This window comes from Ips typographus, linkage group LG2 (assembly GCF_016097725.1).
Source record: "Ips typographus isolate SLU linkage group LG2, UJ_Ityp_2.0, whole genome shotgun sequence".
NCBI classification, from domain to species: domain Eukaryota; kingdom Metazoa; phylum Arthropoda; class Insecta; order Coleoptera; family Curculionidae; genus Ips; species Ips typographus.
This window is the reverse complement of record NC_138423.1, coordinates 7,076,064-7,090,351: the sequence shown is the minus strand read 5'-3', so window position 1 is coordinate 7,090,351 and position 14,288 is coordinate 7,076,064. Positions and strand designations below refer to the sequence as shown.

The window sequence follows — 14,288 nt, the reverse complement described above, 5'->3', positions numbered from 1 at the left end:
TTTCCTACATTTCGATGAAAAACCTGTTTCAGAAGAAGTTAGAATGTCACAAAAGGTGAATGTTGCTTTCAACTACCTGTGTAGTTAAAATTAGTGTGAACAGGGTGCTGCATTTTCGATGGTTTTACGGGGTACAGAGAAAACGGTAATAGATAGAAAAAAAGTAGCATACGTGTTCTGATTTCTTTTTCTGAGTTGAGATGACTGGCGAAAAGTGGGCGGCACAAACTTCTTTTGTTTCAAAGATACGGGGGGTTTTCGAAAATTGGTCATTTTGGAACCTCCTCTGTATTTCATTTGCTATTAAAGTTATCAAAAAAGGAATAACGGTTTCCGGTAGAAGTTTTGACGTAGAATCCAATGGCGTAGTCAGTTTTTTCTATTACGTTTAGTTTCTGACATATGACAGTAAGTTATATTTTTTTAAATGGAACACCGTACATATTTTTAGTTCATTTAATTCTGTTGGTTTTTACTTTTTCAACGGTGTATTAAAACATATAAGTTTGTAAACGTTAATCTTGGTAATTAGAAAAAAAGCGTTTCCTTAACAAAAAAGTGCTAAATAATATGTATAAAAATACCCACAGTTGAAACAAAATTTGGCTATGTTCATATTAACATGTTACATGTCGTTTATAAACAGTTTTTTCAACTTCTACCTTAAAAATAGTAGAAAATAGAAATGGCCACTTTTCTTATTAAAGTGACGGTAGAACTGTTTGTAACTTAGAATTTTAATAAGATTTATTAAAAATATTTAATTTTCTGATGTGTTAGTTTATGTGATTTCCGATTTTGTTTGGTATTTTAGATATTGGCCTTTTTTTAGCTTAGCAAAGGTCTTTTTTTAAAATAACAGGATTAACCTCTACAAACTTATATGTTGTAATACATCGTTGAAAAGGTAAAAATCAACTGAATTAAATGACGTAAAAATATATAGGATGTTCCATTTAAAAAAATGTAACTTACTGTCATATGTCAGAAACTAAACGGAATAGAAAAAAACTGACTACGCCATTGGATTCTACATAAAAACTTCTACCGGGAACCGTTCTTCCTTTTTTGATAACTTTAAGAGCAACTGAAATACAGAAGAGGTTCAAAAATTACCAATTTTCGAAAACCCCCCGTATCTTTGAAACAAAAGAAGTTTGCGCCGCCCACTTTTCGCCAGTCATTTCAGCTCAGAAAAAGAGATCAGAACACGTATGCTACTTTTTTTATATCTATTACCGTTTTCTCTGTACGCCGTAAAACCATCGAAAATGCAGCACCCTGAACAGTGTTGCCAAGTCAAAATATTTAATAGCGGTAGATTAATCGATCAAAAAACGGTATATTAAAAAAAAAACAATTTACATAAGAAAAACAAAATTAATTTTTCATTATTATACATAAATTTTATTCAACGATTCTTGATCGAAAAATAATGTATAAACCAAAAATACAAATTTTAATTTTTTCATCTTTTGTTCACCGTTTTCTAAGTTTTAACATTTGTGACAGATATCACGTGGTTTTAGACGATTTTATCTAGGCAGTCACGTGACAACAGTAAAAAATATCTATCATAAAATCTCAGAAACATGCTTTATACCAAATACTACTAGAAAACTTTTCTAAACCCTGATTTTTCCACCTTTTAGCACAGTTTGATGTTAGTGACCGTTATCACGTGATTTAGAACACTATTTAGCTAAACGGTCACGTGATAATTGTTAACTGTCATAAATCTAATAATATATAATGTTAATTAATTTAGCTAGGCAGTCACGTGATCCACTTAAAGTAAAAAAAATTATATACTGTTTTAAGCACATTCTTGGAATTCTCATTCCATTTCCGATTCAATAACCCGAAAAAATACTACAAAATTTGGTACAGTCAGGTAGAAAAACGGTGTCAAAGTTTGAACTGCCAAATATTGACTTCAAACGATGTTTGAAAAGACAGTCAAGGATAAAATCGTAATCGTATCTGTAAATCAACTTGGAATGAAAAACAGTCATTTTAAGCACATTTTTGAAATCCTCATTAAATTTCCTATTCAATTCCCTAAAAAAAAACCTACAAAATCTAGTACAGTCAAAAAGAAAAGCGTGTCAAAGTTTGAACTACCAGAAACGTAGTTTGAAAAGCCAAATTCGCTGGTAAAACCCACTTGGATTAAGAAAAGGACTGTTTTAAGCACATTTTTGGAATCCTCATTAAATTTCCTATCCAATAACCTGAAAAAACCAGTACAATCAGTGAGAGAAGCGATATTTAAGTTTGAACTGCCAGAAACACAGTTTGAAAAGACAGTCAAGAACAAAATAATTTGCTGGTAAAACCCAGTTGGAATAAGAAAATGACTGTTTTAAGCACATTTTTGAAATACCCATTAAATTTCCTATTCAATAACCTGAAAAAAACCAGTACAATCAGTGAGAGAAGCGGTACTTAAGTTCGAACTGCTAGAAACACAATTTGAAAAGACAGTCAAGAACAAAATCGCCTCTAAAACCCACTTGGAATGAGAAAATAACTGTTTTAACCGCATTTTTGAAATCCTCATTAAATTTCCTATCCAATAACCTGAAAAAACCAGTACAATCAGTGAGAGAAGCGGTATTTAAGTTCGAACTGCTAGAAACACAGTTTGAAAAGACAGTCAAGAACAAAATCGCCTCCAAAACCCACTTGGAATGAGAAAATGACTGTTTTAACCGCATTTTTGAAATCCTCATTAAATTTCTTATCCAATAACCTGAAAATCAGTGAGAGAAGCGATATTTAAGTTTGAACTGCTAGAAACACAGTTTGAAAAAACAGTTAAGAACAAAATCGCCTCCAAAACCCACTTGGAATGAGAAAATGACTGTTTTAACCGCATTTTTGAAATCCTCATTAAATTTCCTATCCAATAACCTGAAAAAAACCAGTACAATCAGTGAGAGAAGCGATATTTAAGTTTGAACTGCTAGAAACACAGTTTGAAAAAACAGTTAAGAACAAAATCGCCTCCAAAACCCACTTGGAATGAGAAAATGACTGTTTTAACCGCATTTTTGAAATCCTCATTAAATTTCCTATCCAATAACCTGAAAAAAAACCAGTACAATCAGTGAGAGAAGCGGTATTTAAGTTCGAACTGCTAGAAACACAGTTTGAAAACACAGTCAAGAACAAAATCGCCTCTAAAACCCACTTGGAATGAGAAAATAACTGTTTTAACCGCATTTTTGAAATCCTCATTAAATTTACTATCCAATAACCTGAAAAAAACCAGTACAATCAGTGAGAGAAGCGGTATTTAAGTTTGAACTGCTAGAAACACAGTTTGAAAAAACAGTGAAGAACAAAATCGCCTCCAAAACCCACTTGGAATGAGAAAATGACTGTTTTAACCGCATTTTTGAAATCCTCATTAAATTTCCTATCCAATAACCTGAAAAAAACCAGTACAATCAGTGAGAGAAGCGATATTTAAGTTTGAACTGCTAGAAACACAGTTTGAAAAAACAGTTAAGAACAAAATCGCCTCCAAAACCCACTTGGAATGAGAAAATGACTGTTTTAACCGCATTTTTGAAATCCTCATTAAATTTCCTATCCAATAACCTGAAAAAAACCAGTACAATCAGTGAGAGAAGCGGTATTTAAGTTTGAACTGCTAGAAACACAGTTTGAAAAAACAGTGAAGAACAAAATCGCCTCCAAAACCCACTTGGAATGAGAAAATGACTGTTTTAACAGCATTTTTGAAATCCTCATTAAATTTCCTATCTAATAACCTGAAAAAAACCAGTACAATCAGTGAGAGAAGCGATATTTAAGTTTGAACTGCTAGAAACACAGTTTGAAAAAACAGTTAAGAACAAAATCGCCTCCAAAACCCACTTGGAATGAGAAAATGTCTGTTTTAACCGCATTTTTTAAATCCTCATTAAATTTCCTATCCAATAACCTGAAAAAAACCAGTATAATCAGTGAGAGAAGCGATATTTAAGTTTGAACTACTAGAAACCCAGTTTGAAAAGACAGTCAGGGACAAAAACGCACTGGGAGTTTCTCACTCCAGGTTTTAAGCACATTTTTGGAATTTCCATTAAATTATCTATCCAATAACCCGAAAAACATTACAAAATAAAACATGTGGATTTGGGATTTGCAGTATATAAAACATTTCACAACCCACATAATGGCAATGTTAAAAACGGTATATTGAATTTAAAAAATAAAAACAGGAGAACGGTAGAAGAACCACAAAAACGGTAGATATACTTTTTTAACAGTAGACCTGGCAACATTGTGAGTGTGAAACGTGCACATTCCGTCAAAACTTTGTTTAATCAATAATCAGGATTTTTAAAAAATAAAGGAAAATTGTTAAAGATTGTTTCTCAGTGTGTTTTCTTTTTTCAATTATCTGCAAATCACTTTTTCTGTTCCCTTCAACTGCCCTTTTTCTGTTCGACTAATTCTGTTCAGCTGAAATAACTTATAACCACCGATTAATGTTCTATGATAATGCAATAATTAGAAATGAACGCATAGAAAATATTTAGGGGAAAAAAATTGCCTGACCAAACTCGTTTTTGCAATGACATTTCAATAGAAAGCAAAATTTAAATCAGTCTATTGCAGAATTTCTAGGCGCAACTTTTATTTTTCAGCCTTGAGTTGCATATTGCAGTTTGATTTTTGTGCAATCACAAATCATTATGATTATAATGAGACGGTCAATAATTACTAGATTAATTGGAAAATTGCTAATAAATGGTGTTAATGTTTCGTGTGCGTGCATTTTTGTAATTCATGATGAATTGACATGATAAGAGAGAAAATTACACCTAAAATCCAAATCAAAGCCGCTTGTGAAAGCGTCATTAATAGCAACAACAATACCGAATGACTTAGGTAATAGTGAAGTGTTACAACGTGCTAAATAATTCAATAAAGCGCTTCAAAGAAGATCCTACGCAACATAGAATTTTAATTCACCTTGAAACCACAATGTTGAAACCAATACGGCAAAACTACTAACGACGTTATGCTACCGACACGGAAGTTTGGTGAAATGATTAATTTACATCTAATTAGTGTGAAGAGAAACAATAACAAAACCTCCAAATGGTGTCACCCTTGTGAATTATACACATTACGTTAAATCCATAACTTTTTATGTCTCCTAATTTTGCGCTGTGATATAAGAGCTTTATTACACAAGTTATGCTCTTAGGTAATTTGCTTCAGAGGCTTGCAATTAAAGTTACTTTTATGTGTGGTTTACTTAACTGTATAATGTGTACGGAATATGCAAAGTCAGAACGCTTTTGAGGTTTTGTTGTTGTATAATGCGTTTTTACGCCTAAAAGTTTCTTTTTGAGCCTCTCAGGATAACGGACTGTAACTTAGACCAACCTATCTGTTGGAACATTTTCAAACAGATCTCTAGAAATCTTCGAAAGGTAGTTGCGATCAGAAATAGCGCTATCAATAAAATATGGAGCAAAATATGATTTGTGTCAGACATTTCAGAAAATAATACTTTTAAACAGTCAGACTAAACAACATTCGTTACGCCGACGATACCACGGTGCTGGTAAATAGGTCTGTTCAGGGACTTCTGACTGTTGCATCACATTCCTTCACCTTATTTTATTAGACAAAGATCGAGAAAAAATGCGTGTTCTATAACATCATACTACCAGCTATTATCTGTTTGACGGTTAAACTAATGTCAGACTATTTTAACGGGGTCTAGAACGATACTTCTAAAAGTGGAGTAGTGATTTCGATTAAGAATTGATTTAAATTACCAGAAACCTCTATAGGGCCATTTTGAAAGTGCCAGAGACCTCTAAATGCTACTGAAAACCGTCTAAAAACTGTCAAAGGCCTCTACAAGTGTCTTAATTCTTATCAGAGTTGTTTTAAACTGTTAGAGGCCTCTAAGATCATTTTGAATGTGCCAAAGACCTCTAAATCTGTAAGTCTTAAATTTTCACAGAAATGTTTTAAATTGCCTTAGGCTTCTAAGACCATTTTGAAAGTTCCATTGACCTCTGAATGTTAAGAACTTTCTAAAAAGTGCCAGAGGCCTCTACAAATGTCTTAACCTTTCCAGAGTTGTTTTAAATTGTCAAAGGCATCTAGGATTGTTCTGAAAGTTCCATAGACTTTAAAATGCTATTGAGAAAAAGTGCCAGAGGCCTCTTCAAGTGTCTGAATTCTTACCAGAGTTGATTTTAACTGCCAGAGGCCTCTAAGATTGTTTTGAATGTGCCAAAGACCTCTAAATGATACTGAGAACTTTCTGAGAAGCTTCAGAAACCTCTACAACTGTCTTAAATTTTCCCAGAAATGATTTAAATTGCCACAGGCCTTTAGGACCATTTTGAAAGTTCCACAGACCTCTAGATGCTATTGAAAAAAGTGCCAGAGGCCTCTACGAGTGTCTTAATCCTTATCAGAGTTGTTTTCAACTGTCAGAAGCCTCTAAAAACATTTTGAATGTGCCAAATACCTCTAAATGCTACTGAGAACTTTTTAAAAAATGTCAGAGCTCTCTACAGGTGTCTTAATCTTCCCAGAGTTGTTTTAAATTGTCAGAGGCCTTTAGGATTGTTCTGAAAGTTCCATAGACTTTCAAATGCTAATGAGAATATTCTAAAAAGTGCCAGAGGCCTCTTCAAGTGTCTGAATTCTTACCAGAGTTGATTTTAACTGTCAGAGGCCTCTAAGATCTTTTTGAAAGTTCCATAGACCTGTAAATGCTATTAAGAACCTTCTAAAAAGTGCCAGAGGTCTCTACAAGTGTCTTAAGCCTTATCAGAGTTATTTTAAACTGTCAGAGTCCTCTAAGATCATTTTGAATGTGCCAAATACCTCTAAATGATACTGAGAACTTTCTGAAAAGTGCCAGAGGCCTCTACAAGTGTCTGAACCTTCCAAGAGTTGTTTTAAATTGTCAGAGGCCTCTACGATCGTTCAGAAAGTTCCATAGACTTTTAAATGCCATTGAAAATCTTCTAAAAAGTGCCAGAGGCCTATTCAAGTGTCTGAATTCTTACCAGAGTTGATTTTAACTGTCAGAGGCCTCTAAGATCTTTTTGAAAGTTCCATAGACCTGTAAATGCTATTAACAACCTTCTAAACAGTGCCAGAGGTCTCTACAAGTGTCTTAAGCCTTATCAGAGTTGTTTTAAACTATCGGAGTCCTCTAAGATCATTTTGAATGTTCCAAAGACCTCTAAATGCTACTGAGAACTTTTTAAAAAATGCCAGAGCCCTCTACAGGTGTCTTAATCTTCCCAGAGTTGTTTTAAATTGTCAGAGGCCGTTAGGATTGTTCTGAATGTTCCATAGACTTTCAAATGCTAATGAGAACATTCTAAAAAGTACCAGAGGCCTCTACAAGTGTCTTAAGCCTTATCATAGTTGTTTTAAACTGTCGGAGTCCTCTAAGAGCATTTTGAATGTGCCAAATACCTCTAAATGATACTGAGAACTTTCTGAAAAGTGTCAGAGGCCTCTACAAGTGTCTGAACCTTCCAAGAGTTGTTTTAAATTGTCGGAGGCCTCTAGGATCGTTCTGAAAGTTCCATAGACTTTTAAATGCCATTGAAAATCTTCTAAAAAGTGCCAGAGGCCTCTTAAAGTGTCTGAATTCTTACCAGAGTTGATTTTAACTGTCAGAGGCCTCTAAGACCCTTTTGAATTTGTCGAAGACCTCTAAATGATACTGAAAACTTTCTGAAAAGTTCCAGAATCCTCTACAACTGTCTTAACTTTCACAGAACTGTTTTAATTTGTCAGAGGCATTTAGAACCATTTTGAAAGTTTCATAGACCTCTAAATGCTATTAAGAGCCTTCAAAATAGTGCGAAAAGCTTTTACAAGTATTTTAAACCTTTCCAGAGTTCTTTTAACTTGTCAGAGGCTGCTAGAACCGTTTTGAATATGCCAAAGTCTTCTAAATGCTACTGAGAACTTTCTGCAAAGTTTCAGAGCCCTCTACAACAGTCTTAAACTTTCTCAGAACTGTTTTAAATTATCAGAGGTTTTTAGGACCATTTTGAAAGTTCCATAGACCTAAAAAATGCTACTGAGAACTTTCTGATAAGTTCCAGAGCCCTCTACAATTGTATTAAATTTTCCCAGAACTCTTTTAAATTGTTACGAGGGCTTGAGGACTATTTTCAAAACTTAAACTTAAATTCAAAACTTAAAGTTAAACTCAAACTCAAAATAAACTCACAACTTAAACTCAAAACAAACTCAAAACTTAAACTCAAAACTTAAGCTCCAAACTTAAACTCAAAACTTAAACTCAAAACTTAAACTCAAAATAAACTCAAAACTTAAACTCAAAACTTGATCTTAAACTCAAAACAAACTCAAAACTTAAACTCAAAACTTAAACTCAAAATTTAAACTCTAAACTTAAACTTAAACTTTCAGAAACCTCTAAAACTGTTTTGAATTTTCCAGAGACATCCAAGTGCTGCTGACAACCTTCTAAAAAGTGTCAGAGGACTACAAGGGTCTTAATCCTTCCAAAAATTGTATTCAGATGCCTCTAGGATCATTTTTGAGTGCCAGAGCTCTCTAAATAATACTGTACACTTTCTAAAAATGTGCCAGAGGCTTCTACAACTTTCCAAGAGTTCTTTTAAATGGTCAAAAGCTTCTAGATTCAATACGAAAATTCCAGTTAAATGCTACTGAGCCGTGTAAAAAGTGCCAGAGGCTTTTACATTATTTACATTACATTTTATTTGTTTTAAGACTAAGAAAACTACAAATGTACAAAAACTCAATATAATATATACAGGATGTCCAAGAGTGGATGGACCCTTAGACGTTTACAGTGACAAGGGACAATTTCGTTTATTTCTCAAGCATTTTTAAGACTCAATTTTTTATGGAAGGTATAAATAAGTTGAAAAGGGAATTTTAAGCCCGATAATGCAGAAAAACAAAATCCAACAAGAACCCTAAATTATATTATTTGTTTCCAGACAGTAAATAGCACAGAAGCCACCACAACTAACAGCACATCGAGTTCTTCAAACAGCTCAGAACCGACATTGACTGGAAATCCCCAGCTTGACTATATTTATGATCCCAATCTACCCAAAGTGTTGAATGGATATAATTTGTCTGAGTACCCCTTCTATGAAAGGGTAAGTACAAACTAATACGTAATCCAAAAATTAAATGTCTTTCTCCTCTGAAAAGGATGTAAATTAGCAGTAAGTTCCAAAAACTTTTTCTCTGTAATAAGTTTTATTCATCTTCTAATTAGTGATGTTAGTATTATGAACATTCTAATATAAATTTGACTTCACCATGGGTTTTGCTGTCTCCCCCTTGTAGAAAGACAGTCAGCGCTATTTCCAAACAAGTTTGTTGTGGAGAAGGCTCAAGTAATTAATCTTCTTAAAGAAGGTACAATTTAATGAAAAATAATTTAGTTTAATGAATGTTATGAAGAAGTTGGACAATTGGAAAAAAGCCAGACCACCTGCGTTATGCAGACGATATCGTGTTGATTTCTGACCGATCCGATGAAGAAAATGGTTGAAGCTTCCCCAAAAGTCATACTTGCCAAATTTCAATTTGGTATAAATCTAGTCTTCAGATGTAATGATAAAAGCAATAGAATATCAATTAACAAAAAGATCATCAGTCCTGCAAATTGAGTAGAAGACTGACTTGGACTGCTTTCAGCAGGTCATGTGTCTTGTAGTTTATGATTTAGTTTTGCTTTGAAATTGACCAATTAAACGGGAGAATTTTCAAAAAAATATTTTTAGCTTGTATCTGCTATTGAAATGACAGCAACAGATATTAATGTACAGATACTTCGTTCCACTACATGACTGAAACGACCAGTTACACCCTGGTTAGCTTGGTCTACTTAAATCATTCTTGCTTTAATGGTTTGGCAGTCTTAAAAGTGAAACTTAAATCACTAAATACAAAAATATTAACTAATTTTGTAATTTCAGGTACCAGCAGAAGAAATAGAGTTTAAGTGCGACGGACTGCATGACGGATTTTATGCTAGTGTACCTCACAAATGCCAAGTAAGTATTTTTTTTCTACGACTGTTTAATAATAATAGAGAGAATAGTTAATAACAGTCATTACCTACCCGTGAGTAAAGAGTTATTATTCACGGGTTTTGTCCAACCGCGGGCAAAGTAAAATGGCAATAGAAACATAAATGTAACGTCTGTAAACGTTTTTTTCTAATTTTGGCATATAAAGTGACACTTTTCAAAACTGATTAGAGTGACAAAACGTTTTACTTTATGTAACTAGTTATGAAAAGTTTATTTCATCACTCCCTGTTTTTATGCATTTCCGTAGAAACATATGGGCGACATCCATCATAACATGTCGTTGTCACTGTTTATACAAGGTGCTATGAAAGTGAATATTTGTGTTAAATCACTTTAAAAGATGGTTTTTACCGCTTTTTGGTCAAAATTAGAAAAAATTATGTATGCAACGTTTCGAAAATGTCTTATTGTGTAACTCATTCAAATTGTAGGACCTCGCTGCGCTAGCCCTACAAACATTCATTCGTTACACAAAATCGATCTTTTCGTAACTGGTTACATAAATAGCTATTATCTTCATGTGTCAAGTACAATGTCACTTCAATTTTTGAAACCGCTTTTCTCCCTGACTGTACCAATACTTGTAGTTTTTTTCAGTTTACTGGATAGGAAATTTGATGAGGATTTCAAAAATGTGCTTAAAACAGTAATTTTCTCACTCCAAGTTGGTTTTACACACGATTTTGTCCCTGACTGTCTTTTCAAACTGGGTTTCTGACAGTTCAAATTTTGACACCACTTTTCTCACTGACTGTACCAAAACTTTTAGTTCTTTTTCAGGTTATTGGATAGGAAATTTAATGAGGATTCCAAAAATGTGCTTAAAACAGCCATTTTCTCACTTAAAGTTGGTTTTGCAGACAATTTTATCCCTGACTGTCCTTTCAAACTATGTTTCTTGCAGTTCAAATTTTGAAACCGCTTTTCTCCCTGATTGTAACAATTTTTGCAGTGTTTTTTTATGCTATTAGATAAGAAATTTAATGAAGATTCCAAAAATATGCTTATAACATTCATTTTCTCACTTAAAGTTAGTTTTAAAGACGATTTTGTCACTGAATGTCCTATTAAACTGTGTTTCTGGCAATGCACACTTTGACACCGCTTTTCTCCCTGACTGTAAAAATTTTTGAAGTGTTTGTTATGCTATTGGATAGGAAATTTAATGAGGATTTCAAAAATGTGCTTAAAACAGTAATTTTCTCACTCCAAGTTAGTTTTACACACGATTTTGTCCCTGACTGTCTTTTCAAACTGTGTTTCTGGCAGTTCAAATTTTGACACCACTTTTCTCCCTCACTGTACCAAAACATTTAGTGTTATTCAGGTTACTGGATAGGAAATTTAATGAAGAATCTTAAAATGTGCTTAAATCACTAATTTTTTCACTTGAAGTTAGTTTTACACACGATTTTGTCCCTGGCTGTCATTTCAAACTATGTTTCTGGCTTTTTTCACTGACTGTACCAAATTTTGAAGTGTTTTTCTAGACTACTGTATAGGAAATTTAATGAGGATTCCAAAAATGTGCTTAAAACAGTAATTTTCTCACTCCAAGTTGGTTTTACACACGATTTTGTCCCTAACTGTCCTTTCAAACTCTGTTTCTGGCAGTTGAAATTTTGGCACCGCTTTTTTCCCTGACTGTACGAAATTTTGTAATGTTTTTTATGCTAATGGATAGGAAATTCGATGACGATTCCAAAAATGTGCTTATAACATTCATTTTCTCACTTAAAAGGAAGGAAATAGGAAATTTAATGGGGATTTCAAAAATGTGCTTAAAACAGTCATTTCCTCACTCCAAGTTAGTTTTACACACGATTTTGTCCCTGACTGTCTTTTCAAACTGTGTTTCTGGCAGTTCAAATTTTGACACCACTTTTCTCACTGACTGTACCAAAACTTTTAGTTTTTTTTTCAGGTTATTGGATAGGAAATTTAATTAGGATTCCAAAAATGTGTTTAAAACCGTGATTTTCTCACTCCAAGTTAGTTTTACAGACAATATTATCTCTGACTGTCCTTTCAAACTCTGTTTCAAGCAGTTCAAATTTTGACATCGCTTTTCTCCCTGAATGTACCAAATTTTCTAATGTTTTTTATACTAATAGATAGAAAATTTTATGAGGATTCCAAAAATGTGCTTGGAACAGTCATTTTCTCAGTCCAAGTTGGTTTTACACACGATTTTGTCCCTGACTGTCCTTTCAAACTCTGTTTCTGGCAGTGCACACTTTGACACCGCTTTTCTCCCTGACTGTATCAAATCTTGTAGTGTTTTTTCGGGTTATTAGATATAAAATTTAATGAAGATTCCAAAAATGTGCCTAAAACAGTCGTTTTCTTACTCCAGGTGGGTTTGACAAGCAATTTTGTCTCTGACAGACATACTGTGCTCAAAAGTTGAAAAAGTTTTCTTGCAGTATTCGATACAAAACGCAATTTTGAGATATATGACAGGTATTTTGACAGTGGTCACGTGACTGCGTAGCTAGATTATGTGATTTCTGTCGCTTTATGTCAAAACCGTTAAAATTTGCCTAGAACTCACATCTTCGTGAGTAATAATTTATTATATTACTCACGCTTTCATTACATACTCCTTGAATAATCTACTATTCTACAACACATTTCTGATTAATTGATAATTTTACATTATTATTAGTAATACTAGTGAGTTGGTATTAATCTTCTTCGACTACTAGACAAAAATAATCCTCTTTATAATTCAGTATTTGTTTTCTGTTATTGTTTGATGAATTCGGAACCACAAGCGGTTAATCTTATTTTACCGGATACGTTTTTGTGTAATTAGCAAAGTTGTGGGTTCTAAGATTTTCCATTGTCAACTAAAACAAATCTACTGAAACCATGGAATGCGGTTTTGGGTCAATGTCACGGCCCAGTCTGAATTTTGGGTTAAATTACTACTTTAACGCAGTTATCCTTGTATAGAATGTGCCAATCAGCGGTGCACGCAGCTGTTTCTTGAAAACGATGCATGGCCACATCTAAATATGTGTGACCACTAAAAATACCTGAAAATTTCTCTGTGTGTATCTGTGTCTATCCCCAGGTGCTGTCATCTATGTGGAACGAAAAAAAATTGACTCTTGCTTGTAGATCTGCTTGTTATAATTTGAAGTATCGTCCATCTTGGTTAACTCCGCCATTGCCTGGTCCTAAGACCAGGATGAGAAAAGAGAAAGGTTACCTACCTGCCTGGAGGCAGGAAAAGAAAAAGAAAGTAAACACAAAGCCATGGTATACCTACCCCGAAAGTAAAAAAATCACAAGAGAGAAAAATGAATCTTATATAAGACACAAGAACTCAGACTCAAGAGAATTAAAGGACAAATATAAATACAAAAACGAAATGAAGTCAATAACAGAGTCCGACTTATTAAACAGGAATACTGGGCAAACCTAAGGAGAGAAGAGCTCAAAAGAGAGTAGGTATGGAACACGTTAAGAAGAATAAAGAAATCAGTCATTGAACACATGGAAATCAAAAGCATCAACAAAGAACAATGGACTGGTTACTTATACAGGGTGGTCCAGTTTTAAATGTCAATAATTCACCAATCCATAGCCAATTAAAAAATAAGTTGACATTCATTATGTCATTTTCCTGAAAAGTGCTTCCTAAGGAAAATAGAGTCCTTCAAATTTCTGTTTAAAAAATCGTTTTTTTGTCATAAGTGTCAGACCGTTGGAGGAATATTGATCAAATTTGGAACACGCACTTTATTACACGTTATTACGGTCAAAGACCCAAAACTAACCCAACCCAACTTAAAAATTGTCTTGGAAACGGAAAATTCACTTAAGAAGTTTAAAAAATATTATTGTAGCCAGTTTTCATAGTTTCCAGACAAACTGAAAGACTTTAGTTTTGAAAATTGACTTTTCATGCAAATCATTTTTCATTTTCATTTCAATAAGTTTTCATAATTTGAAGACAAATTTCAATATTTTAGTCTTGAAAATAGTCTTAGATGCAGGACATTGACATTAGATTCATGAAAATTGTCTTGAAAACTAACTTTTCGTGCTTTTTACTTTGCTTTTCATTTTCTTCGAATTCTGGACTAATTTTAGTGCTTTAAAACTGCTTTCAGCTTGGAAAATCGAGTTTCAAGACTATCTTCACCAAGTTAT

General features: G+C 33.5%; 1 protein-coding gene across 1 annotated transcript in view; it reads left to right on the top strand.

The window, feature by feature from the left end:
* The window catches only part of LOC145725596 (uncharacterized), a 67,555-nt gene that overhangs the window by 41,613 nt on the left and 11,654 nt on the right, over positions 1-14,288 (top strand). Inside the window, exons 4-5 of the mRNA XM_081974400.1 lie at positions 9,015-9,179; positions 10,008-10,085. Coding sequence (XP_081830526.1) covers positions 9,015-9,179; positions 10,008-10,085 — 243 coding nt within the window. The remainder of the gene's footprint in view (positions 1-9,014; positions 9,180-10,007; positions 10,086-14,288) is intronic.